This window comes from Drosophila elegans, unplaced genomic scaffold (assembly GCF_018152505.1).
Source record: "Drosophila elegans isolate 14027-0461.03 unplaced genomic scaffold, ASM1815250v1 contig_476, whole genome shotgun sequence".
NCBI lineage: Eukaryota > Metazoa > Arthropoda > Insecta > Diptera > Drosophilidae > Drosophila > Drosophila elegans.
Window position 1 is genome coordinate 16,732,054 of NW_024545863.1, and position 27,509 is coordinate 16,759,562.

General features: G+C 40.7%; 2 protein-coding genes across 9 annotated transcripts in view; both read right to left on the bottom strand.

Annotated features, from left to right (window-relative positions):
- Positions 1-27,509, bottom strand: part of LOC108135763 (cubilin) — a 51,413-nt gene that overhangs the window by 1,493 nt on the left and 22,411 nt on the right. The window contains exons 5-18 of one of the 7 annotated variants that reach the window (XM_017256613.2): positions 8,204-8,302; positions 7,109-7,286; positions 7,002-7,028; positions 6,238-6,446; positions 5,936-6,149; positions 5,414-5,631; positions 4,849-4,975; positions 4,679-4,780; positions 3,987-4,415; positions 3,521-3,924; positions 2,752-2,921; positions 2,505-2,682; positions 448-627; positions 346-383 (exon numbers count right to left, since the gene is read on the bottom strand). In XM_017256613.2, coding sequence (XP_017112102.1) covers positions 373-383; positions 448-627; positions 2,505-2,682; positions 2,752-2,921; positions 3,521-3,924; positions 3,987-4,415; positions 4,679-4,780; positions 4,849-4,975; positions 5,414-5,631; positions 5,936-6,149; positions 6,238-6,446; positions 7,002-7,028; positions 7,109-7,286; positions 8,204-8,302 — 2,546 coding nt within the window. In that variant the 3' untranslated portion in view covers positions 346-372. The other 6 variants (XR_001773928.2, XR_001773929.2, XR_001773927.2 and 3 more) reach the window with 6 other exon arrangements.
- LOC108135769 lies at positions 17,399-27,310 on the bottom strand. Of its 2 annotated transcripts, none has more exons than XM_017256622.2 (2): positions 26,958-27,310; positions 17,399-18,891 (listed from the first exon to the last, which is right to left on the bottom strand). In XM_017256622.2, the coding sequence occupies exon 2, from the start codon at positions 18,817-18,819 to the stop codon at positions 18,709-18,711; it is 111 nt and encodes a 36-aa protein (XP_017112111.1). In that variant the 5' UTR covers positions 18,820-18,891; positions 26,958-27,310; the 3' UTR covers positions 17,399-18,708. The 2 variants fall into 2 exon arrangements, with proteins under 2 accessions (XP_017112111.1, XP_017112110.1); XM_017256621.2 differs by having other exon boundaries at positions 26,916-27,310.

The following is a 27,509-nucleotide window of genomic DNA, read 5'->3' on the forward strand; positions in this document are numbered from 1 at the left end:
TTCTCAAGCGGTTAATGTTTTGTTATTGATTATAAAAAAAATATTTTTTAAGCTTTGTGTGTTCAAACTAAATGGAATTAAATATAATTAAACTTTATGTTTTTATTTTTCAAAACATTAAAATTCTTAAAGATTTCAGAAAAACTTTAGTAAAGCTAAATTCAGACTGATAAAATATTTGTTCAACTTCTCTTAAGTTTGGTATTCTTTATTTGAGTAAAACTTGTAAATTAAAAATAAAGATCAAAATTATTAAGTTTTAATTAAAGTTCGTGCCCATTGTAGAACATTTTCACAAATATTTTCAAAGTCTGAAATTAAATAAAAAAACCAAAAAAAAGTTACCTTGAAACAATGTAAATAAAACCAAACTCAAAGAAAACCTATTAAAGCAATAAGCCAGAAATATATGAAATATATATATATATATATATAAATCGGACTTACCCGTGGCACTGGTCTGCGAGTCATAATGTGCATTCCGATGTAGGCCCAGTTGGCGGACATGGTTCCTACGGTTTCTTCTGGAGTGACAGAGTATGCATAGGAGACAGATTAGGGACGAGACGACGAGAAGCGTTATTATAATTAGGACGTCGTAGTCCTCCTCGGCCGCTTCCGTGGTACCTGTTCAGTTTCAATAAATTGGTAGGGGAGAGCAAGAGCACAGGACACAGAATTAGTTAATGATAACAGAGCTTATGCAATAGCTTGATTAGGACGATGGTTTGTAGTTAGGAATGTGTGTGTGTGTTGATCTCTAGTTAGCTGAGATTGAGATTGTGTCATGTGGGTGAGTCTGAACTTGATGTTCTTGTTCTGTGTGCTGTGGTTTCCATTTCTTTTCGGCTTTTAAAGTGGGTTACACAAGTTTAGCATATCAAGAGATTTAGGCTTAGGCGGTTTAGAATATTCAGTTCAGTTTAACAAGGCACCAGGAAGGCATATGTACTATATACATCTGCTAGATGCGGTGCACATGACAAGTGAGGGAAAGGTGCGGAACACAAAGAAGCCAGAACAAAAAAAAATGGAGGCATGCTCATAAACTCAACTCTCAAAATGCGGTTGAAGTGAACTGAAAGATGCAACAAAATATAAACTGGGGATGTTATTATTTTCATTGGGCTGTGAACTGTGATCTCCTTTGTACTGTGGCATTCTACGGGGTTCGGGGTTTTGGTTATGGGGTTTCTCTAGATCGGGGTGACATGTATCTGGTTTGAACACTGTGCATGTCATGAGCGTGGCGTGGAGTGTTGAACGAATGTAGACAAGCTTATGCTGAACTCACGTGTTAATTGTGACCAAAGGGTTTCTTTTACTTAAGTATTAGAGTTAATAGTTTTGGTTTGGTTGCTTCGTTTCGCTTGCAATTGGTATGTTGTTAGAAAAATGAGTACAAATTCTCGCTAGCAGAATGCTCCACTTATGTTAATTTTTGTTATCTTAGTCATGTTTCACGTTTTTGATTCTCGTGGCAATTCCAATTTCGAATTTAAAATTTTGATTTTTCGAGTTTCGACCTCTCTGGGTTTGTTTAACTTTAGTTGTATGTATTTAACACTAATGCCATAATTGCTAAAACAAATGTCTGTAGAAATGTGGGCAAATGCGTGGAGTTTGCGTCACCTGTGCCAAGGGTTTAGGGTTATTTATATATTTTTTTTTTGGCGATTTCGGGTTCGAGGAGGGGAGTTTATTTTGTTTACACAGTTTCACAGTTGAACAGTTTGTAGTTGGTAGTGGTTTTTTCAGTTTTATTTTAGTGGAGACAAAAGAAAGAACAGAGAGAAACAGAGGGAGAATTAGACAAGTAGAGAGAGAAAGAGAGAATGATGAGTTTAGTGTGGGCGTGGCTGTAGACATCCTCTAGACCTTAGAGTCTAGAGTCTAGACTGATGTGATATCTGGGTCTGTAAGTGTGCTGAATGCCATTCGAGTGAGTGAGTGTAAAGATACTGAGAAATCGGGTGAGAGGTAGAGAAATGCATTGGTGAGGCTTGGGTGGAGGAACTCAATTGGGATGGTGGACACCCTGGGCTATCGAAGAAGGTATGTACAAAAGTCTGGCCATCGAAAAGAAGGAAACAAAACAGCTAGAAAAGGCTGAGGACACAATACGAATATATTTAAGTGCAAAAAGACTTAGCGAGAAATATAGGATAGATTCAGGTGGTCTCTTTAGTTGGTATTTAAGTTAGTATGGATTATTATAGTTGTTGTTATATTCAGTGGTTAACGGTTTGCAAGTGTTTCGTCGGGTTCAAGTTTTCATCACGCATCAAATGAAAAGTGTAAGGAACGCAAGATCGCACATGAGGTACATTGTAACCGTGGAAAACCAAGGGAAATTAAAGTGGAAACTGAATGGCCTCGCCCCACAGCGGACGCACTGGAAACACAAACACGAGACAAACTTAAGATACTCGTTACGAAAACTTAGGCAAAAGAAGAAGACAAATAAAAATTGAACTGAACCGTTCGACTCACTCACGACTCACAGTGCAATTCGTCAGTGTCGTCGCCGGGGCCGCAGTTCTTCACTCCGTCGCATCGCAGCTTGTCGGAGATGCAGTATCCGGCTCCGCACTGAAAGTGGTACGTGGACTCGCAGTGCAGGCCCACGGACGGCGGACCCGGCCCGGAGTCCTGTATCTCGGTCCACACAATGCGGAAGCCCTGCGGGTGAAATGCACAGTCACAGTCGCTGTCGCACCTCAATTCTCAGTAATTCATTTTGTAGCTCACCTGGGCACCCACTGTCTTGTCGCTGGTGGTGAAGCTAATGCGCGCCGTCTGGCCGGTGGACGTGTAGTGCCACTGCTCCACGGGCGGCTTCTCGCCACACAGCTCCATCGGCGGCTGGTCGGAGTCCACGTTCATCCACAGCCGCAGCACAGCAGCGGGACAGCCGCGATCTGGGGAACAAAAATTACTTAAGCTTCTGTCCGCTGCAGTCTTAAAATATGTAAGGATCTTTCCTTTCCTTTCCACAAAATAAAACAGATTAAATTAAAATTCCAAAATAAATAATATAAAGTAAGAAATATGAATAGTATGAAATATTGTATCAGGCAAGAGCGAAAAGAATTTGTCTTTTTAAACTAGTTTGAGATGCAAAACATAATTTTATATTACTTTTTTAATGTTTACTAATTTAAATGCTAATGTAAATGCATTTAATTTGCCTCGATCCTTGAGAAATCGCTGTCCATGGAGAAGATTTAATTTCCAGGGGAGAGACCCGACCCGCTACACTAGTCAATTACCCATTTGATTTGTGTTTAAAATTAAATACAAACTAAAAGTCTACTTAAAGAAAGAATTTACTTAAATTTCTAAGAAGTCGCGGTCCAATGAAGATAGATTTTTGGCGGCTTTTGAGTTTGAGGACAGTAAATTAGAGTTTAACAACAAATTTAATGAAAAGTTTGCCCTAAAATTAAAATAAACTGCGTAGTCTAAAAAAACAATATACGTTTTTTTTCCGGTGTGCAAACAAGATGTGGCAACTTACTGGCTGGGTCTCCTTCCAGGCCGAACTGCTCAAAGTGAATGGACAGCTTGTAGCCGGGACGGGCCTTCATGACCCAGTTGCAGGCATTGGAGGCCATGCCGCGACCCGGCGCCTTGTAGCCCGCCGGCCAGTTGGGCGAGGTGATGAGGCCCGAGTCCTGGTTGCTGAAGTTGCCGCCGCAGTCGCCGGCATCCGACTTGGCCGACTCGAAGAAGTAGCGGGCCTTGAAGCCGCTGGCCACGCTCTCCTGGTCCGTGTGCAGGGTGATCCGCAGCCCCACCGCTCCCCGCGGGCTCTCGACGGGTCCGGGGGCTGTCTGACCGCAGTAGCGTCCCAGCAGGCGGTCGTTGTTGTCCCGGTAGACGACATACATCTCCAGCCAGTCCTCAAAGCAGGCGCCGGAACTGTAAGAAAAGGTATGCAAGTTTTAGAGAATAACAAAGAATGAATCGATATTTCGACTCACCCGTAGGCTCCCGCCGTGGCGTTTGCATTGTTGTCCGCCTTGATCTTGAAGTGGTCGAACACAATGGTCACCTGCTCGTCGGCCTCGGCCAGAAACAGGTACGAACAGTTCGTGTCCGACGGATAGTTGGAGGGATAGCGCGGACTGTTCAGCTCGCCGCGCTTCTTCGAGTTGCTCACGTAGGTGAAGCTGCAGGTTCCGTCCGGTGCCGCCGTGCCCGGAATCTTGTACTCCGTCTCGAAGGTGTACTTGCCCTTGAAGCCGCGGCCCTGCAACTCTCCCGAACTGAAGACCATGGCCAGTCGCGGCCCCTCGCTAATCACACGCTGCGTCTCGTTGCCGCACAGCTCGTAGTCGAACTTGTCGTAGGCATCGGCCGTCTCCTGGCCCTTCAGATAGATCTTTAGATAGCCGTCCGTGCAGTTGGACCTTTGCAAATTACATTTACATACGTTAACTTTGTTAAATTTGATATTTTATATCGATATTTTATTTAGTTATTAAATATAATAATAAATTTGCATTTATTTTTAAAATATGGTTTTAAACTTCATAGAAGGATTAAATTTTTATTAAGTACTCTTGATTAAACTAAATTTATTCACAACTTTAAGTATATTATACAAGTGGTTTGTTTTCTATTTAAATATGAATCAAATTTTAAGAGTGATTATTGGCTAAATATAACTTACTCGCCCTTGTCCTTGTGCTCCACCTTGGGTATATTGAAAGCGTTAAACTCGAGTCGTACACGCTCCAGATGCTGGGCATCCTGCATGCCATAGATGAAATATCTAGATGATGGTGCAAATATTAATAAAAATTTCCATTTTAAACAAAACACAATGGTGGTTTCACTCACCTACACACAGTTTTTGGTATATAGGGATAGGGATAGTTGGGTGAGAGCACAAAGCCAGTGGATTCCTTCTTCGATAAAATCTTTTGATCACATTCTGAGCCACGTATGTGAATGCCATCGTTTTCACCTGATGTACGCATTTTCATAACAATTTGATTTTTGTAGCGAATGGTTTTAGAAGGAATTTCGATAGAGCAGTCAGATCGGAACAGGTCGGATTGGAGTAGAGCAGAGGTCACCAGATAGCGTAGAAATAGTTGTTTGTTTTTGTTTTCAATGTAGAGAGAAAGTGGTGAGAGGGTGAAATTTAACATAGTGTCAATAGGTTGATAAATTGAAATTCAAATAGCACACAAAACGAACAAAGCCAGTGAATAGGTTGGTTCAAGCACATACAATTAGCTGATAAATGCTATTCGCTATGGCAACCATTTTGGGGCGCCCTAATAAGTAGGCCACACTTTTTGTGAACCACTTTAGAGCACCACAAAATGATTGCGCAGTAAAAGGCAGAACTGAAACGACAAACATATTGTGTATAGTGAGAATGTTCGGCAATACTTACGTATAAAATCTAATTTAACAAAACTCTCGCTAAATTCATAAATTCCTTTAAAGCCACGATTTTGGGTATTTGCGGTGCGCGATAACGTATAAAAATGAACAAAAAGGCTCGACTCGCTCGAATACAAAACTAAGTTTCTTTGCTGCCCGCAATATGTACCGATTAATGCTGACGAATTATCTGGACCATCGTACACTTTCACATAGTCAAATGGGCAGCTGTTTTTCGGTGGTTTTCATGTGGTGGTTATTGTTGTTGAAATTTTGTTGTTGATTGCAGAATTGCAGAATTGCGGATTGGGATAGCATATTGGATAGAGAAGAATGAGTTTTAAAGACATTCGATTGAGGGTAAATTTGGTTTAGATAGGTGACAGATTAAGAGTGTGGGCTGCCAACCAGAGCAAGTTTCGGTCATGTCCAAAACTTGCTTTGATCTTGACTTGTTACCGGCTGTGTGTTTGGGTGTTAGTTTCTCAGTGTGCTTGTGTGTTTGTAACTGTGCAGCATTAGAGGTACTCACTGTGGTCCACCAAAAAATAGATCAAAATCACGAAACTCTAATCTAACCCTCTGATTCGATTCACCAAGAAATTGATATGTGCATGACATATCCTTCGGATAGGCACCTGGATAGGTTGGCGATATGAGCGCACCAGTTTTGTTGACGCTCATGCTGGGCGTTATCGTGTAGGAACATGGCGATCCCGCAATGGGTATGCCAATTTCATATTCCGCTTTTCGAGGAAACCCCAAGGGAGAGAAAGAGTCAGTAAATGTGTGAGGGTGGGGGGAAAAGGTAAGGCCAATGCTGCCGCTACTCACATGCATTTATAAACCTAAACGTGCCCTCGAACAGGTCCGTGGTCACGTTCTTGTTGCTAAAAAAAGAAATCGCAACTGCCCGGTACATGGAAATGCGACGACGCGGCGGAATGGTGCCGCAGTAGCGGCCCCCGAATGGCGAATTGATCAGTTCCGCTGGCTCCGACGACTGCACCTCCGAGTAGATATCCATGTACTCATGAACACAACTGCAAAGGGCGAAAAACACAGAAATTTTTTATTTAATTCAATTCAGAATTCAGTAAGGATTAAATTGTAAAGTTATGCCTGTACTTATTAGGGTACTTGAGATGAGATATTTTAATAATTATTTATAAATATTCAATACATTGTTGTTAAAAGGTACTAAAATATTTAATAGGTTGCCTGTCTAATTAAAAAATGTAGTTTTTATACCTTTTCGAATAAGCAAAAAATAATTATAAATATTTTTACAACTATCCTTAAATAAAACTTTAAGTGGAAAGGTAGCCAAAAATCATCGATAAGTTCAATAGTTACTATATTCATGAATCCATATACATTAAATATTTAAAATTTGTCATAAATTAAAGTGAGGTTTTATAAAATTGTGAGTTAAATGACCAGAAGTATTCAAACAAATAAAGGTTTCTTTTTTAATTTAAAAAATTCTGATATTAACATCAGGTTGTCTGTGTCGCAATAAAATTATTTGAGTGACAATTACTTTTTTAAGTATAGGGGAAGGGTAATAATAGGAACTACTTTATTTTATTATTTACCTTGGTAATTCACCGACGGCCGAACCGCTGCAAAAACAGAAAGTAAACAAAGTGAAAGAAAAATTAGTTCCTTGTGAGTTTTAATTAGAAACCTCACTGCTACTCACTCTGGTGGACTTCCTCTTAAATTAAACGATTTAAAAACTACTTCGACACGCTGTCCAGGTCCTGCTAGGAAGGTGTAGAGGCATTGGCGCGAGTGATTGCGATGGTTGTGCAGCAGCGGGGCCGAGAAGCTGCCGTTCTGGGGACCGCCGATCCTCGACACGAATGTCTGATCACACTCTGCGGAAAAGGTCGAAAAAGAGAGAGGGAGAGAGCGGCACACGGTTTCGCCATTGATGAGTTTGGGGGCTTTACTTCGTGGACATCGGTTAGACATAGACACACACAGCAATACAGAACACATACACAGAACGTAGCATCGGAACAAGAGCTGTTAACAAGGCATCTTAATGTGTGGATGTGTATGGCTAAGTGTTCACAGAGAAAAATGTCAGCGTGTTTGCCTTGTCTTATATTAATGCGCTATCAGCTTGGAATATTAGATATCAGGTTGGTATCTTAAATATATTTAAGGTTCTTATGTCTCAAAAATTCAAAAGAATTTACTGTCGTCAAGTAAAAAAGTTACACGATACAAAAAAAGTTAGTTTAAAGTTAGAAAAAATTATTTGATAAGGGCAACAGTACGTATGAGTAATAAAATTTGAATCCGAAGTATTTCTACCAGCCAATTTTATCTGGTAAATACCCGAAACTATATCACAGCTAAAATATCGATTTGATTAGATTGCCCATTAATATTTGATATGCTTAAGCACCAAGCTGATATGAGATATACTTTAGATAGTCAAATTTAGATAAAGTTATGGGGCTAATGACTTCTTCTCTGCTGTGTGTTCAGTTTTCGTTTGATGGGTGTACAACTAGTAAGCGTTTTGAGTTGGTCAACTAGGGCAACTGGAACTACGGGTGGACACTAAAACGTAACTGTTAACTACGGGCGCACTTGCACTCGCACTCGCACTCGCACACCCAAAAACAATCACACACAGACAACCCAAGGCGTACACACACACACGCACGGGCGCAACGTAACATCGAGGGCGGGGAGGTGAGAGTGTGTGTGTGGGTGTGTGTGTGGGGGAGAGACAGAGAGAAAGAGAGCGAGACAAAGAGAGTGAGATGGCGCCACCTACTTGGCGATTTCGTGGGTCGCGACGACACCTCCAAATAGGCCACCACCGGCTGCATCCAAGGCTCCCCATCGGCGCCGTTCGACTTTAAATGAGCACCGCCTGCACGGTGGGTGGTTGTGGTGGTGGTGGGTGGTAGTTGGTGGGGGAATGTTAAGTGGGGTTGGGGGAGTTGTTTTGAAAAGGGGGGTAGACAAATACACAACGTTAATGATTTCGATTTGCATGGTTTCTCCTGCCCTTGCTGAGTCACAACTTGACGACCAACATGGAAATGCGCTTCTCGACTTTATGACAAGCTGTCCGTTCGTCTGTCTATTTGTTTGTTTTCTCACACGCTCCGCTATCTATCTATCTATCAACTCGACTTTCGCAAGAATCCACTGATAACGCAGCCCGCAAAAGGAAATTCATGTACCCGATGTGCTGGCAGACATGGCGTATACGCAACGTGCAGCAAAAGTGCCTGCTCGAGTGTGCCAAAGCCAGCGGAAATTATTAAGAGCTTTCAAAAACACACATATGTACATACATTGTTCAAGGTGATTTGAGCAGCAGCCAATTCCATCAACTTACAAAGCCCGGTAAGCCTTTTATTAGATATAGCCTTGTATAGCGTTTTCCTTTACACAGGACTCTTTTGCTAAATTTTTAATTATCTTGATTATCACATTTAGATACTGGCAAAGAATCTTTCTGAAAGACTTCGTTATTTAGTTTAATAAATAAAATCGAACTTCTATGACTTTAACTCCGTTAACTTTAAATTTCTTCATCACAATTGACAGTCTCAAAGTCATAAAAGTTTCTTAAGTTGAATAAAAGTTAGGGAAGGAGAAATACTATTGTAGTTTACCCTTGGGATGATTGAATTGATGGCTTTTTAGCTAGAAATGAATTTATTTTTATATGGGATCTTGCAGTTTGCAAGACCGGAAAGTATATAACTTTTAAAATCATTCCAGAAAATGCCTCATATTATGATTGATCCCTGTTGCTCACCACCGACAGCCTTGAATTACCCATAAATGGCTGCTGCTTTGGTTACACATTAACCGACGCCTTGTGGGCTTCGCTTGTAATTAAATTCGTTTTGGAGCACATAATAAATGAGTCGGCCGAGATGTGTTTGATGTTTGAGGAGAAGGTCGGCTTGGGCCATGCTTTGTGTTGGCTTTTGTGGGCTACGCAGCTGCAGCTGCGGTCTACAGTTGCCGAAACTGTAGCTTTAGGGGGAAATCAAAACTACTGCTGGGATAAATGCCGGCCTCGAATTTAACTGGCTTAACGGTTTGCCTATTGATTTTGTGATGTTAGTACCGAATTCCATGTCAACATTGTGTTGGCCAAAGCCCCAACTAAGCCGTTTACATAATTTCCACTTAATTATTCACGCAACCAAATAGAATCCCCTTTAGGCAAGCGATCTGGGCGATTATCCCCCGCTTTTCGCCTCTATTTTCTGAGTAAGGGTATCTAAAATTAATTTTCGAAAAACCCACACACACAGCAGCGACATTTTATCTCAAATGCAGTTTAATAAACAGCAAATAAATGACGCACGAGCAAAAAGTTTGCTCATTAAAATGAGAACGGATTTGTGTGGCAAACACCGCACTCACGCTCTCACACACAAAAAAACGATGCGTGCATCGACGCAAGGCTGACTATGTGATACCAAGAAATTATAATACATAAAACCCTATAGTGGATTGTAAAGCCTTTTTTCAGATATGTTGGAACCTTCGAGGCATTTTTGTCACGTTCTGAACAAAACCGACAATTTTAGAGTCTCTCTTACTGAATAAAACTTTTTTTGGACAGACGGACAGAGAAGAAAAACTAAATTGTATAACTCAAACTTTAATCTGTTATTCCGGTTTCGAATCAACTTTCAGTTGTTTAATTTATTCACTTATTTTTTGAATATTTATTTACAATAATTGTAAAGTTCGATCCAAAGGGGATCGAATTTGGCAAATTAAATATATATACCCTTAAAATCTGTCCTTACCGGGTATAAAAACTAGGGGCGTGGCCGTGACGGTGGGCGTACCAATGTCAACCGCAGCGCAAAACGCTGGCAAACGGATGCTGCAACACTCAGAGCAAAAAACAACGTCCCCTCCCTCCGCCCGCTTTCCACCTGCACCCCGCCCACTTTTCGCACCGCAATGACAATGCGCAGTAAAGTGTCAATAAATTTTATGCAGACGCCATTTGCATTGCCATAAATATTTTTGTTGTGTTCGGCAACGCTCTGCACTTCTGCGGTGGCATTTGTTTTTTTGCCGACAAGTATACTTTTGCCACCCGACGCCCGCCGCCCCTGTCATTATGTTAATTTACACCTTTTGTTGGCTGCGCCTCAGTTTCAATGCCATCGGCTCGAATAAAAGCCTGCACAATGCTGCAGCTTTTAATTGCGTGCCGTAAAAACTAACTGAAGCAATGAAAAGCTGTTAAATGGCAGCAATTCCATTGGGCAAACAAGTTGCCTGCTAAATATATTTACCGTTTTGCGAACAGGTGTAATTGGGGGTGGTGGGCGGCCACCTCAGCCTTGCGGTCTGGCTTTAATAGCGCCCCAAGGATGCGTGTCACTAAATGCTCCCGCAAAGCAACTGAAACCGAGACGCATAATGATACCGATGACGAAAACGTTCCCCAGGAGGCACGTAAGACCACTAATAACCCAGCCCAGACTTACTCACACAAGTTTAGCCAGGCGACAATAGAGCGAAAAAGAATTTCCCTTCTGTTCTCTTCCCCTACTGTTGAGAATTTAATAATTCTAATCCTAATGATCGCACTGCTGAACTATTTATAAGCTAAAAAAAAAGCTCAAGAAATAATATCAAAGCAAGATTTCATTATATGATTTCCTTTGATTTCGAATACATTTTTCAGTTTATATTTGGATTTTAATAATCCTGAACGAATTGATCGCGCTGCTGAATTCAAGAATAAAATTTATGAATTCTACACGCTGTCAATTAATTTCAAAAAGAGTTTCCATCATAAAATTTCCTCTGATTTCAAAAACATTTTTCAGTAATTTAAAAATATAACATCTATTTGAATTTCCCAATTTAAAACCCCTTTTTCTTTCTATACCCATTTTAGTTTCGCTTGCGATTCTACTCTGCACAATTTCACTTCCTCGCAAACTCTAGCTAAGTAAAACTTAAGCCCATAAAGGTTAACTTTTTTGAGTTAGTTTACGGAAAGTTTTTGAACAATGGGTAAACTAGTAACCTGAGTCATACGTGCAAGTTGCTTTGCAAATCAAGACATTCGTTAGTTGGTGATTCCATTGCGACACTTTTGTCGCCCTTCTGCACATATAATCTTTAGTGGCTCTGTCTGTCTAAGGGCTCCTTCTCATTCTCCACCTGAGCCTGCCACCTGCTGTCGTCTGCTTGGGTTTCCTGCTCGAGTACACACTTCTTAAAAATTTAATGGCTGCCACTGCTGTTGGCACTTTCAGCGCCACCCGCAGTGCCTTCAGCCACACCCCGCAAATCACCCATTCCTTCAGAAGCAACCGAACCACAGACCAATTCTCCGTTTCCATTCCTCAGCCCCGGAATCACCCCCTCTGACACCTTCCTTCGTGGAGGAGCTCATGTTACAGACAATTTGCGTTAAATTTACAAGTAACACCGTTCGCCAAATACCAGGCCAAAAACCAGAAGAGACGGCACAGAGCCTTATGTTGTTTTATTGGCGCCTGGCATGCCGTTCTGATACAGCCACCGCCACGGATTCCTGTTGGACCCACTGAGAGAAAATACTAGCAATAGCTTAGCGAATGACAGCCTGATGTGTTTAATGTTTTATAAGGCTTCTCTGAATTGACAGTTTTTATTTCTGACAAAGCTATTTCTCCATTTTCTCTTGTCATGCCAACTATTTCTTATTGTTCTTTGTCAAAATACATTTTGTTGAGTAGTTTTAGGACGGCGATAGTATTGATTAAATCTGCTTATGCAATGTGTAAGCTAAAATGTCAAAGAAAGTGGAAAAGAAAAATATGAAGCAAGTGTCCAATTTACAAAATTATCTTCTTTTAAAAATTAAGCTTTGAAAACAAATATAGGTATATATAAATTACGTACATAATCCACGGCTATTAAGATTTAAAAAGCTAATTTCTATATCAAACTAGATGTTCTAGGGGGCTTATATTTCCTCAGTGGATCGTATCTGGCTGTCTTGCTGCCATAACCACATCACCAGATGGGGCAATACCAACAACGGTGGCAACAGCACCGACAACGGCAACAGCAATTAAAGTGGATTTTCATGAAAATGAGTTTTCCTAATAGTTTATTCCAGGCCGAAAAATAAAATCATGGCGATAAAACGCGTTGATTAAGACGAAGGCAGGTGAGAGACGAACGAAGGCCAGAACGATGATGAGATTCTATGACTACGGATAGGCATCTTAGAAACAGCTGCCGTTTAAGTCTCGGTACTGGTTTTGGTTTTGGTCCTGGTTTTGGCTATGGTTGTTTTACCCAGGTGGCTGGCATAATTATGCATATTATGTTGCATAGCTCTTTACTGCATATCTGTGTAGCTATTAGGTAAATTGAGTCTAATTTATTGCCAATTAGCAGGGTTATTAAATTCATGTGATTATCTTGAAGCTCATTAATGGCTATGGCGAGTGGGTTAAATTCATAATTAATATCACGCATACGCCCCGGGGGTCACACAGAAAGCTAAGTAAGACACTCGTGGGCAAAGTTATTCAGAACTTTTGAACAACTCCATATTGCATTTGAAATATCTTTTGGCTTGCACTCGAGATTTAGCCTATACTCTTATGAATTTCTTTATGCACTTTTTCGAGACCCCTGAACTCGATAACTGCAATTGAGGCTCGCTTCAACTTTGAACTTTTGACTACGTCGAACCAAGAACTTTTATATCGATAAGTGGCAAATAATAAAATTTCCTGTGGCAGCTACTCACGCTTTTGATTAACTCTTGCGAACGTACCTGCAACGAAAGAGAAAGCAAGGAATCAATATGAATTAAATGTTTTTCTGAAATCAGAGGAGCTGCACGGAAAACAAATTAAAGATATATTAATTGATTAAACCTTAAAATAAATGAATACCTGAATTCAGAATAATGATTTAATCATAAAAGAAATAATAAAATGTGCGATACTTCAGTTAATATAAATGTCTATACAAGCGATACTATCTTAATTTATTGATTAAAAAATGATATTTCTGGTTTTAAAAATGTTCAATGCCTCAGGTTTTATTAAGCTTTTGGGTGGCTGCGTTTCGGCTAATTTCTTTCGAGATTCAGAACAACTTCTTTTAAAACTTTACGAAGTTTTGTTTTCGCAATGATAAACTTCTAAGATATTTCTGTGAACCCACAATAAATTCTTCAAGTGTAAGGCAGCTGGATGCATCACTTCTCCGTTCAGGACTTAATAAGGGGTGGCAATTAAATGACCCGAGTAGAAGGAGAAAATTGACATAATGGAAATGCAAACAGCAGTCAAAGAGATTGAGGGGACGGATAAGACCACCGACTGCCACTCGAGCATCCTTGAGGGTCCTGCCTGCACTGGCGATTCCAAAGATACAATGCAATATCACCAGCAGACCGTCCCGTGGCCATGGCACGGAAAATAAACGAAAGGGAGAAGGGCGGCCCGGGGACTCAATTCAATAAGCGCCATATTATGCTGTCTAGTCGGGTTTCAGCTGAAGCACCTCGTGTTGCATGCCGCTAATCAATCATGGCGTGGCATCAGTCGGAGCAGCCAACCAACTAGTCTTCCAGCAGCTGCCTTCAATGGGCAATTATTGATTGATGCCAAGTGCACATCGCTGCGGGGCATTGGGCTTGAGTTGGCTGCCACTGAAGTGGCCTGCACTGTGCCGTAACCCTGATCTAGTGGCCCTTTTCTGCAGCATCTGCTGTCAATGTTAAGATTTTAGGCATTGAAATTATTCTTTTGCGGCGCTTCGAAGCTTAAAGTTTTAATTTGTTGTCTCCCACGTTGTGTGTGCAAAGTTTCGTGTCGGTTTGGCATTGCGAATTCAGCACTTCATTGGCTTCTCTTTTACAGTGTGGTCTTGAGGTTTTTGCGGCGATGTTCCTTATTATTTTTGGGAAACAGTTTTCTAGTTCATTTTTGGGAGTTCTTTAAAATAAATAAATACATTTTATAGTATTTTCCATAATTGCAAGTCAATGTTGTTGGGCCCCAAAAAGTATGCTTGAGAAAATTATTTTTCTCAGATTTTACGCAAAACATGTTTCGCATACTTAAGGCCACAGAAACCAAACAAATTTATTTAAATGAGTCAGGAAAATTAAGTGGAAATGCGTGTGCCAAAGGACAGGGAACATGGTGTGTGTATGTGTGTGTGTATGTGTGGTAAATGAGCAAAATACGCGAGATGTAGATAAGTCTAAGCGGGGCAAATTTAAATGCCGTCACAGCAAACCTTAGACAAATAAAACTATAAATATAAACGGAGACGGGGAGCCGAGTGGAATGTATTTACATAAGTGCCCTGTGACTGGCGCACGTGTTTGATATTTCCTTTAGTTTTATGTCAGACAATGTCAAACACACCCACACATCCGCCCGCTGATAATTCAATAAACTAACCAAGATTCTGTGGGAGATTTATGGCTGTGCTGAACCCGACTTTCGGGAGTTGAAACTGCTCGGGGCGGTTTATAAATCTTCATTTTAGCACAAAGACACACGCAAAAACTCTGCGCTCTTAGTCACTTATTAAAATGCCATTTTGGAGTGGGAGAACTGGGCGCGGCTGGTTCATAAATTGCCAACACTTATGCTCAATAAATGGCCATAAATCTGAGTCCGACTCGCCGGCGGCATTAAAATGCGTAGCGACATGGCCCAAAGGAGGCCCAGAAATGCCGAAAACATCAGGAACAGGAGCTACGAGCTGAATATGCCACTGATGAAAAATATGCCCATTGTGTGTGCGTGGGCCAAATCTCTCTGTTTGTTGTCGAATCATTTTCCACGGTTGTAATTTGGTTTTAAAAACGCCAACATTTGTTACATCCTGGCAACGGTTTTGTGTTCCTAACGTTAACGTGCCCCCATTAAATTGATGGCCTAGCCAGCTTGAGGGCTGGCTAAATTGATTAATTGACAGTTGACTCAGCGCCATTTTGCAGTCCACTTTTGGCCATGACTTGTGCGAACATCCTCCCCCAAAAAGCTAGCCTGCCAATTGGTTTTACAACATTTCACAAAACTGCATTAAATTTCGAGTCATTAGGCAGCCGTTTATTTCTCGCCCTCGATTTTGTCCTCGAAAGTGCCGACCGTCATCTCTAACATTGCCAACATTCACTGGACATCTTCTATCTGCGCTTTACACATCGCTGACTGCAATTCATGGAGCTATCTTGCTGCCATTGTGAGGAGTTCATCATGCAAATGTAAGCGAAAGTAATGCAATAGTTCTACTTATGCACAATCATCGAAGAAGACAAGGTTTTTAAAGAGGGAAAGTCTTAAAAAAATTGAGTTTTAGTTCCTTAAACTAACTTCTTACAGAAATTAGAATCCTTTTAGGTCGTTTTACATAAATTATACATTTTTTTTATTAATTATCTGTCTAGAAGAGATTTAAAATATTATTTTAATTTTTTATGAGTCTTACAGATGTGGTTTTGGCATGTATTCATTGAATGTTGGTGCATTAAACATAAAACAGATTTAGTTAGGTAATTATCCTCATTATCCTTTAAACCGTTTTGAATTAATTATCAATTTTATTATTAAACTAAACTCTCTTAAATAGATTTGAAATATTGTTTTCTTAGTTCATGAGTCTTGTAGAATTTTGTTATAGCAGATATCATTTAAATTCAAATTAATTTAATTCTTAAATTCTTAAATTTTTTAATAGTACGTAGGGCTTCTATTTTTTGTAGGCTACTTTAAGTTGCAATGAAATTAGTCCTTGTCTAGTTTTCCTACTTAACATCTTGTCGTTTAGATGTGTCCGCCTTTGCTGCCTGTGTTTTCCCCGTTTTTGTGTGTTTTAGTTTGGCTTTCGATTTCGACTTTCTAATTGAGCAATTTCCTTCCCATAATTGCTTTTGCGCACTGTCGGATTTGGACTTGGATTCAGATTCCGATTGGGATTCACTCCCGCGCCCACCGAATGCCGCCCACTAATGCCAGTCGACAATCACAATCTGCCCTGGAATTGGACAATTAATTTGTGTTGGCAGCAATTCATAAACAAACAAATTGAAATTGGAAGGAGCGGGCCATTTGCATAATGCTGACTAAGTGAGAAACCAGATGGGCACTCGAGCATTTCGAGTGTTTCCATCGGATGCAGCTCACACACACACACATCCAACACACACCTTGAGCACACACACACTATACACAGCACACACGAAACTGTTGATATGCAAACGCAGTCATAAAACGTGACATTTGCTGTCAGCTTCAATTTGGCCAAGGCATTGAATGGCCATAAAGTGTGCGAGTGTGTGTGCTGGTTTTTCTCTGGCAAAAAAGGTAGCAGAAATTCAAAATGAAACGTAATTTGCATAGGAGGGGCGGCGGGCGGTGGAACAAGCTGCTCGGGGGCGGCTTTTTATGCACACTCAGACACACGAGATTCGAGTGGATGAAGTGGGTGAAGTCGGTGAAGCCAAAAGGTAAAGGTAGAACTTGCCCTAATCTGCATAATAATAAACCACACAAACGCAAAACATGAAAACACAAATAAATTGCCACCCCCAAGTTGGCCCATTTTGCCATATTTAATGCTGTGTAAATTGAATTTCCATCACTTTATGATTACTTGATGCGGACTGAGGTGGAAATATTCATCAAGTTGACTTTTTGTTCAGCCTCCTGAAGTTTTCTCGCATTTATTTCCCAGCAGCTTGCCGTCCCGAAGCCCCTGGGAACGGATCCTCCGCCACTCAAAACTATTAGATTTCCGACTCTGGATCTTGGACTGCAGCTGGTCCAAGTAACTGGGCATATCAATTTTAATCAAATTGACAGCAATGAAACTTTATTGCCCACCGTAGCAGGTACAGGAACTGTGTCTAGCTGTGGTGCTTGGGCATTTAAATAAGTGGAAATAAATTCAGGAAAAGTCAATCCTCACTGCATTAAAATGTTTATGTTCGGCTTACCTTTCTCTCTGCTCTGACATGGACCATTGTTGTTGATGTTTATATTCAATTATTATATTAATTTATGCACCGCGCGTTGATCATTTGTTGAATATTGTGTTCGCTGAGTCTGGCATTTGCATTGATTAAAATTGAATTAAGTGGAAGTTTATTTTTTTATTGTTCACAGCGCACGTTCGTTTTGCATTGAATTGGTTTAATTGGAGTAGTTTAGGGGTTGGGGCTATGATTTTATTAATTTTTATTTGGTTTTTAAGTTTTATAATTCCTTTTATTTGTATTGAGTAAGTTACATAGTTGATAACAGCTTATTTTTGTTGTATACACGAGTTTTGGCTACTTCTAGGTACACGTACACGTAAAACTTATATAAAAGTTTGTTGATATATAAAATGCATATCTCCGCTATATAATTCATATCCTCCAAATATAAGTAGGTATATCTATGCTCCAGTTCCTGTCGAGGCCCATCGGGGCTTCGCCTCCATCGCTGTGCAATTAACAAGTGCGATTGCTGGCATCATTCATTCCGATTTGATATGATCTTACGGTATAATAAACAATTGAGCTCTCCAGTTGCATTCCCTATTGTCCTGCTCCGCATCCTTCTCTTTATCCTTACCCTTATCCTTCCAGGATGCGCTTTCTAAGATTTCCGCTCATCAATTTTGACTTCGCTGGACTTTTAATGTAAACTTATTCCACTTGCGTGTGTATATGCATGTATATACGTTGTATTCAACATCAATAAAACATCAATAAAAATCGGTTTGTTAACAACACTTTTATAAAAAAGAACGCAACTTTACGACGGTTGGGTTACACACATATATATCCATATATAAGTACATAAGTCTGTCTAGATATCTATATATTTTTGTATTCATAGATTGTGTGTCTATATATACAATTACCATATATTAACAACACTTAACACACAGAGAAATGCTACATGAAGATGTGTGTCCTTAGGATGCGGAATGTTCCAAAATTTAGTTGCTCCTTTTGTGTTGGTTTTGTTGGTTTCTCGATTGATTTTTGCTTCACAAATTCTAAAAATTTCACATCACAGCCAATGGATACTGACGATGGGACGCATTTCCTCCGCTTCTTCTAATCCTTCTGCTCCTACAACTCCTTCTGCTTCTGTTTCCTCTGCTAATTATCTGTCGGGTGGAGATGATGATGTTGGTGATGTTGCAAATGTTGATGAGGTGGCAACGATTTTTGCTGACGGCCCCAGCAAACTAACAGTTGGGGGGCCTCTGTTATCCATCTGGGAAGTTGCCAGGTCCCAGCTGGAGCATGTCTCATTTGGGCTCCTCGATGGTCTGCCCGACGACTATGATGATCACGATGAAGACGGCCAGCAGGACGAGGATGCAGCAGATGGCCACGGCCACCATGGCGCTGTTACTCATGCGGGAGTTCTTTTCTCTCTAGCGGCTCACTTTCGAAATGGAATCGGGCGGCGTTTACCCGATTGGTTTTATCTGAATGTTTTGGGGGGGGAGAGAAAGTGGGCATTTGCATATTGCCAGTGACTGCGATTGAGATTGCCTGGCTGTGCACAGTTGAGATTATCGGTCGATCCACTGGGCCATCACTTGTCATAAATCCCCCCACCCCACCCCCACACGAATGGCACTGACAAATGCCTTAACCACCACCTATCACCCATGGCCCACCGCCCATAGAAACAAATTGCCTGCCATAAATTGCGAGGACTGCCTATCAACCGCTCGACTGTGCATGAAATGCCCGACAGCCTGTGGACAGCCCAAAACTTGTCGCCTCCAGTGCGTATGTGTGATATCCTACCCCTTACCCCCTCCCACTACACACGCACTTCATCAAGAGTGACACTCGACTGGGAATTCGCCCAAAAATCACAGCCCTCGAGGGCGAACCGAGCTGTCCAAGGGAGTCCTTTGTCTGCCACTGACACATGATTAATGCTGTCCGGTTGGAGAGTGGGTCCTTGCACTTTCCGCTGCCTGAATGCAATTTCAAGTGTCTATTATCCGATCAAATAGCTTCTGAGCTGCGCTGCTCATCCACCGCCGAGCTGACAATAATTGCCTGGGCACTGCACTATGAGTCGTGACTTGGCAGCTTGGCACACGACACGTATACTTAATTATCGCTGCTGTGCGGCCATCGGAAGGGAGGCGAAAAATTCAATTACATCGAAACAAACCCTGACAAGCCATCCATTCGATTCATTTAAAAACGAAAATAAAACATAAAAATAATATTGAAGTGATTGTATGGAGGTTTCTTTGCACTAGACGAAGCTAAAACTCTCTTACAAAGCGGAAATTAAATTTAAAGCATGGAAAATATGTATGTTTATTTACCTATCTTATTTACTTAACATGAGAAATTGATAAAAAAAAATTAATTAATAGTAGAATTTACTCTCGAGGTGTTGCATTGCATTTATAACTATATAATGAAATGTAAAGTAAACGATTAACTAAAGATTCCCTTTGCAGAAAATGTAAATACTGTATTTAAATTGCGAAAAAGAACAAAATTGTTTAACGTTGTTTTCACCCAAAAAATAATTTATAACATGAGCGATAAAAAATATAATTACTCACAACTTTTAAAACAACCAATGTTAGATTTAATTGTGTATACTTTTCTATCATTTCATATTAAATAAATAAATATCCAATAAAACACATTCGAATCGTACTTATTAATCGGTTTAATTGATATTGAAATTGATTGCATTAAATCATAGCTTAGATTTAGTTTGTCTCATGAAGTGCCCAATCAAAGCGAATTATCGAACCTCGTTAAAAGAGTATAAAAACATCCAATAAATGTTCACTTTCTCGCCTTTCTCTTTTTGCGCCAGTGAAAATGGCTGTGGCCATTGAATAGCCAACGCTGACATTGCTGGTCGAAATCGAAACAGGAACCAGACGGGCAACAACTTTTGATACGTTTTTGCAGTGCCAAATGGAAGGTAAACGGAATTGAATATAAAAACTAATGCAGACCCAGTTCTCGCATAAATGGCCACAGCTGCTGTCAGTCGTTATCAATGGCAACACGAATTCAATTCACAGCGAACAGTGAACAGCGAATGCGACAAAGGGACAACAATTTCAAGGAGCTTAAGGATAGAGGGAGACTGTGTTTTAAGCCAGCACTGGGGACCACGTGCTGGGAACAGCCTTTTAATTGAGTCGCTCACGCAAATAACTTGCCCTCCTTGGGATCAAGAGCAGGTCCTGTCAATGTTTGTGGCAGTTGCCATTTTTCCATTTGATTCTGCCACACTTAGTGGCTGAACGAATTGTGGTAAAAAAAGGCTTGGCTATTTAAATATTTATTTTTATTTATTCGGCCCCATTTGTCTGCACTCCGAGTGCGTTTAAAAGAGCTCCAAGTAAGCCTGGAACTAACTGGCTTTTTGGCCTTTATTACGCCTCGTTTTCGTGACTCAATTGCTCTTTGTTGCTGTCCCTTTGAATTGCTCAATTAATATTAATGAAATGCTCGCCTTTCGCTCGCTTCCCGAACCCATTTTACCTGGGCTTGGGCCGTGCATAAATTATGTCTTCCTGTCTGCCTTTTTTCCACGTACACATATTTGTAATTTGTAAAAAAAAAAAAATGAAACAGTTGTCAAAAAGTTAAAACTCCTCTTCTCTTTTGCCAGCAGGCGAATTATGTTGTAATAAGTCAATTTATCAGTTTATTTTTAGCTTACACACGTAAGCCGCGGGCGCATCAATCAAATTATGTTTGCCGTGCGGCTGGCGTAAAATTAAACGAAATGCAGCCACCGCCCGGACAACGAGTCGTATACGCAACGTGGGCGAGTACTTGACTCAAATGCGTGCTTTTGTGTTTTATGGCCGACGATAAAAGGACGAAATGATATTTTATATTCGTTTATGCCTGAATATTCAAGCCGGGCCGGGGAGTCACTTGAAAAGATTTACCACACATTGCACTGACACATATTGTTGGTCCGTCAGGCTTCTTTGTCTATGAGTCTTAATTAAATTAGCGCCAGAAGGCGACGAGCCACAAAGACAGATAAACTGAGGCCAAGATGACAGGATACCAGCCCCTCATATCAGGCGGCAAAACAAAGGAAATGACGAGGAAAGGCGCTTGTCACTGCCACGCTGTGTGTGTGTGTGTGTGTGTGCTGTGAAATAAAATAAATTTTTGCAATTTCGTAAGTTTTATGCGCACATTTGCAAAATTTGTTTATGCTGGCGAAAGGCAGTCCTTTCGAGCGGAGGGTGAGAGGTCATAGAACAAATGGGCCATGACGTGGCCGCCCAGGGGAAGGGGTGAGGGGGGGTGGAAAAAGATGAAAGGGGTGGCACGGCCCCATAGAGTGCGTAAGCATCGCCCATCGCCGTCTGCCAGTGACGTTGGCAACATTTCTGCGTGCTCTCTTGTGCGCTGGCACATAAATTCAATTTGTTTCGCCAGCGAATCGTTGAAGGGTTAACTTGACTACCAGGCCCGCTTTGCGCAACAAAAAAAATTATGGAAAATTGCACGCGTGGAGGAGAAAAACGTTTATGAAATTGCATGCAGAATTAAAGCCGCCAGGCGAATGCCAGGCAAATCCTTTGTCAAGTTCAGCTGCACGGCGCGACCTTGGCAGCGGCGACTCAAGGAGTCCTCTCCGCCGAGTGCCGTGCAATTGCGATTGTGTTCGTGTTTGTGTTCTGCGTGTGTGTGCTGTGTGCCGTGCGTTGTGTGTGTATCGGGACAATAGCCGCATAAATGCTCGAGCAGTGCTTTAAGGCTGTCGCCGTGTTGTTGCGGTGTCCTGCGATGTCAAAAGTCAAAAGTGCATTAAAATAATTGCACTTGTTTCGGCGGCACTTGGCAACTTGGCCAGCGAACGGCTCTGATTTATAAGCGCGCCGCAATAAACTGCCACTACCTTGATGCAGATAAAAATATAATCAATATATATTATATTCCTCAATGACAATAGGAGGAAATTTAAAAAAGTGTTATTACTCAACAACACACATTAAAATAAAGAGAATAAAAATAAAATTAAAATTAGTAAGATTAAGTTAAGAACTATCTTAAGTTATCGAACCAATTTTAATATGTTCAATCTACTTCGACTTGTGCAATAAATATAAGCACTAGGATAGAAAACAAATAAATTTAAATATAATTAAAACAAGATAGCAAAAATCGAAAAAATGCATTTTCTTCTTGATTTAAATGCATAAATTGTATTTTAAATAGTTCTCAGGAAATCAATTTCGTCAATGATTTTCGTGTATCTATTTGTGAAATGATTTTAATGTTGTACAAAAACAGATTGTACTTTAAAATTAAATTTAGAATTAAACAAAAATTGTTATTATTAGTCTGAAATTTTAAAAACAATAACTCATTCTATCATGTTAGAAAGACCAACTTGGAATTTATTGTGGACTAGCTTAAAAGTTGAGGCTTTTCAATTTGTTGTTTCCCAAGTTGACAGAAAAGTTGAAATAAGTAATATACAACCAACAATCTAATTCCGGCTTAAGTGAAATGTTACTAAAATCGGTAAACTTTATTTGATAAGTAATACGATCATAGAATTTCTCCTTGTGTATGGGGCTCACGTTTCCGCCTTCAACTGCACTTAAACTTGATTTCTGTGTATCCTTTGTCTTAGTTCTTTGGACAAGCGTCTCTGGGCCTCATTGTACCCCACATGAATGGGGGATTTATATTCGCATGCAGGCAAGTGTGTGTTTCTGTGTGTGCCAGTGGGAGGGTGTGGGTGTAACCTCGACACAGTAGCTGGTGGATGGCCTTCTTATGGCCCGCTTCCTGACCCAGCTTGTTGCATGTTTCACATTGGCTTTTATGGGGGGAGATTTTTAAAGCTTACACAAAGATGCTCGACTCTCGTCTGTCTCGTTTTATATACATTCACGTATCACAAAAGAGATGTTTTAATATGCCCAGAAACGTGCGACAAAGATTAATGAAATTCCCGCCTTAAAGCCTCGTCTTTCTGGATAAGTGAATATATTTCCTTTATATGAGGAAACAATGCGAATTTGTAGGCAGCCCATCACCGCCAAACATGAAATATTTGCGCCTTTACCAGGCAGAAATTCAGATTCCCGGAAATATTGAAAATTCAAATTGGGTAATCAGCCATAAGACCTGTGCCATTAGAAATTAGGAATTCGCAAACAGCGCTGACTCGGGCTATTTGAATTGGCTTCCTGTTGGGGTTTATTTTGTTCGGACCGCCTCTGTTTATTTATAATTCGATTGGAAATGTGTTTGGCCAAAGAAGTTCATTTGGATGGCGCCACCTCATCGCATTTTATGACCATTTGCGGTTTGTTTATCTTTCCCTGTTTAGCTTAATTACGAGGGTATTTCGTTCATATTTAATGTGTCGGAAAGTTCTGCCCACCCACACAGACACTCAATCGAATCGGTGTCTGAGTGCTTGCTTAATGATTTTTATTGAAATCGGCATAGTTTTCGCTCGACTTCCCCACGGCGCCATAAATTCATAATACAAGGGTAAACTTTGGCTGGCTATTTGCTCCATCCAGATTGATTAGAAGATTGATGGACTGGCTGCAGCAAAGTGAAAATGACTTCAACTTTGTGAACTAACCGTAATTGATTGGCTCGGCCAGTTTCTATTAGCTATTGAGCGTTCACAGGAGACTTTCTGCAAGGTCTGTGAATATTGTTTGATCGCCTGCTGCATAAATTATGACCCTTTATTGTCAGTTAATAAAGTCTTAAAGCCCCTCAACCTTGTGCAAATTAAATTCCAGAGGTGGGACATCAAAAGACGGTCCTTTTTTAATCAGCAAACTCATTAGCATCGTCCGCTTACTAAATACAAATTAAAGAAACAACATCCACAGCTGGCAAGACCCGTCCTTTTCCCCGTTTCCCTTTTTCCCTCACTTTTCCCACTGCTCCTGCTGGTTGCTAAAAAGTTTTCACTTGGCAGCCGTCAAGTTGATGTAATGAAAAAGTTGCAGCATTTTTCTAACAATATTTCCCAGCTCATATCACATGACGTGGACACACTGGATGCTGCAAAAAGCCTTCAAAACAACAAGCACTCGGCACAGGGCGCTAATTAGTTTCGAGTCGGGGCTTAAATAAAAAATATTTAGATACACGTGGCACATACGCAACTTTAGCCCGCATTCATGGGGTATTACTATAAATTTTGTTGGAAAATGGCAAAAACGGAAATAGAACAACCGGTAATGCTACAAAAAAATACTTTTTTGAATGCTAACACAAACAGAAAATAAATAAAAACTTTCAATGAAAACCGACCACGCCCTCCGCCCACCGCCCATCGCCCACAGCACGTTTACTTTAGTTTTCCTCGCGAGCAGCCGGCGGTAAAATCGCTGCCAAAAGCAAAAGCCGAACAAAGGAGCAAAAGGAAACCATGTGAGCAACGAGTTAGCAGCCTGGAAACGAATCCAGTCCAGTGCAGCTCATTATAAAATAGCCAAAGTAAAATCCCTATTTTCAATTCGGAATGGGTCGAAGGTGGAAACTCGGTACCCGAAATTCCCTTTGAGACCCCAACAGAAAATTTTAACGATGCATATAAAAACCCGGCGACGGCAAATGAATAAATAATTTATGCGTGAGGGTCCTAAACACTCGAGTGGCTGCCGACATTATTTGCAAAGTTACTCGGATCGTCTGTTTTTTTACACATTTTCCACACGTAGCAAATTTTATCTCTCTATTACCTGGCGGCAGTGGCTTGATTTAGTGGCAATGTCTCAACTGGAAAAAAGGGTTGAGTTTTCGCAGCCCCTCCGCTGACTTTTCCCAAGCCTTGCCCCGTTGGGTTATGTTTGCTTATCACCAGGTTGGCTACTCAAACAGAGGGAAAAACGATTGCGGCCCCTCTGTTTGCACATTTGGCACGTTTCAATCTCTCAGCGATTGCCGAACTGCATGCAAATTGCAAGCCGAATCCATCCTTTTGGTGGATCGGGGTCTTCACCTCGTAGGAATGGCAAAAATTGGTGGCCATTAAGTGCTACTGACTGGTGATAAGCTATCTTCTCAAGCATAGTAAAAAATACACAACGATTTTTCTTAACTGGAACAACAATCTATGTCGATATGACTATGATAATAACGTGTTTTATTATATTTACCATCTTACTTGGCTTACCCCTAATACTACGACTTAAAAACTTGTGTTTATATTTTAATTCGGAAGCTTAAGTTTCATTACTTTAGCTTACTTATAATAAAACGTGAATAGAATTTTAAAAAATATGGGAGTAAACCATAAAAATTGTTTACAACACTATTACGAGGCTTGCATATCTATTTGACATTATTTTTTTAAGCGTGAAAACGTGAAAAGAATTTAAAATATTTGAAAACTATATTGATGGGTTAAACATGGTAAATATAAATTTTGTATTTATTTCGAAATTTTACAAATTAACCTTAGTTTAAGTTGATCCATTGAAACTTGACGTCTTAAAACATATCAAATAAAGAGATGAGCATGATGGGTTTAGTCCTGTCCTAAATCAAAGTTGTCACTTGTCAGCTGCAGCCGTTGGTCAAACGGAAATTGGAAAGTTCGCCCAGACTTTGACTCCAATTAAGCAGTTGGCGAACAGGTGAGCACCTGGCCAAGTTGTCATAACTGCCGTGGACACGATTCCATTGCCACTTTGCCCACTTTCCTCTGCCTTTTCCACACTTATCATGTGTGTGGTATTTTATTGCTGCATTGCAAACAATACGAGGGCCATGTTGTAAGTCCTTTAACAATTGCCTGCCTTCAATTCGTTTTGTAACCTATCGTTCCCCAGATTGCTCTCCTGTTTAAGGACATCCCAAGGAGAGCACTGAGGGTTACCGATTACGAATATGTAGCCATTGTGCATGTGAACTAATAACGCATTTGTATGGCTGCCACTGAATAGGGAGTTCGCTAGAACGTGAATACATCTTACGTACATTCACTCAATTCAATAATATTCTTTTCTGCGAAATGATAATGCTTTGATTGAAATTACAGCTGTTGTCTGATTCCAAGAATCTGAGTATGCAATTTGGTTGACATTCACGAGTTATGAATGTCAGAAAATTAATTTAAATGGCACTACACACTATAAGTATAAATACGGTATATTTATACATTGCTAACGATAACATCTATACTATTCTGAGTAAATGCTTAAAAATGTACACGAAAATAAAATAGCAAGCTTGTTTAGGGTTCAAGAACTATAAATATAACCAAAATAATAAATTGAGCAACAAAGTATAGAATAATACCACCATCTAATGGCTGAATATTTTTAATACCAGCAAACGATTATTCAGGCGATCTGCAAAGCCCCATACCCCACCCCAATTGATCATTTTGAACAACCCACTCCACTGTCTTGCAAAGCCCAAATATCTCAATTGTGCACCACAGCCAAGGCAATTTCAAAAGAATATGTAAATCAAGTTCCATTTGAATATTTACGTCTCGCCGCCGAGGGGCCTTCTCAATTGATTTGTAATTCACTTTTGTGTTGTACAATTCGCCGCTAAGCTCTCCGTTTGGCAGGCAGCAACTTATCGCCGGGACTGGATTCGCTTTTGACACCGAGACGGGTGGGTTGGGCAATCGGAGATATGCAAACTAAAGGCACCGGAGCGGCCGAAGCAATTTATAAGGACAAGCGATAGTCAGAGGTCCTTGAGCGGGAAAAGTGCGCGCGTTGCTGGGAAAACTGTTTGGTGGGGCCCGTCGCACGATGCGATTAATGACGCGAGTTGGCTGCTGTGAAAGCTGATACTAAAGCTGCTTGAGTTGGCTGAAAAGCGAGCTGTGTGTTTGCCGCACGGCCGACAGAAATCGACTGAACACACTCGGCTGCTGTCACGGCATTTAAGGCTGAGAGCGAGAAAGGCAGAAATGCGGAAAAGCGGACAACGGAAAGGCAGAAGGAAAGTCGGAAAAGCGGGAGAGAGACAGAGAGACAGAGAGAGAGAGAGCACGAAGAGCCTGCGATGACATCAAGCGAAAGCTTTTCCATTTGAATCTCGAGGCGGTTACTACACAAACTGAAATAAA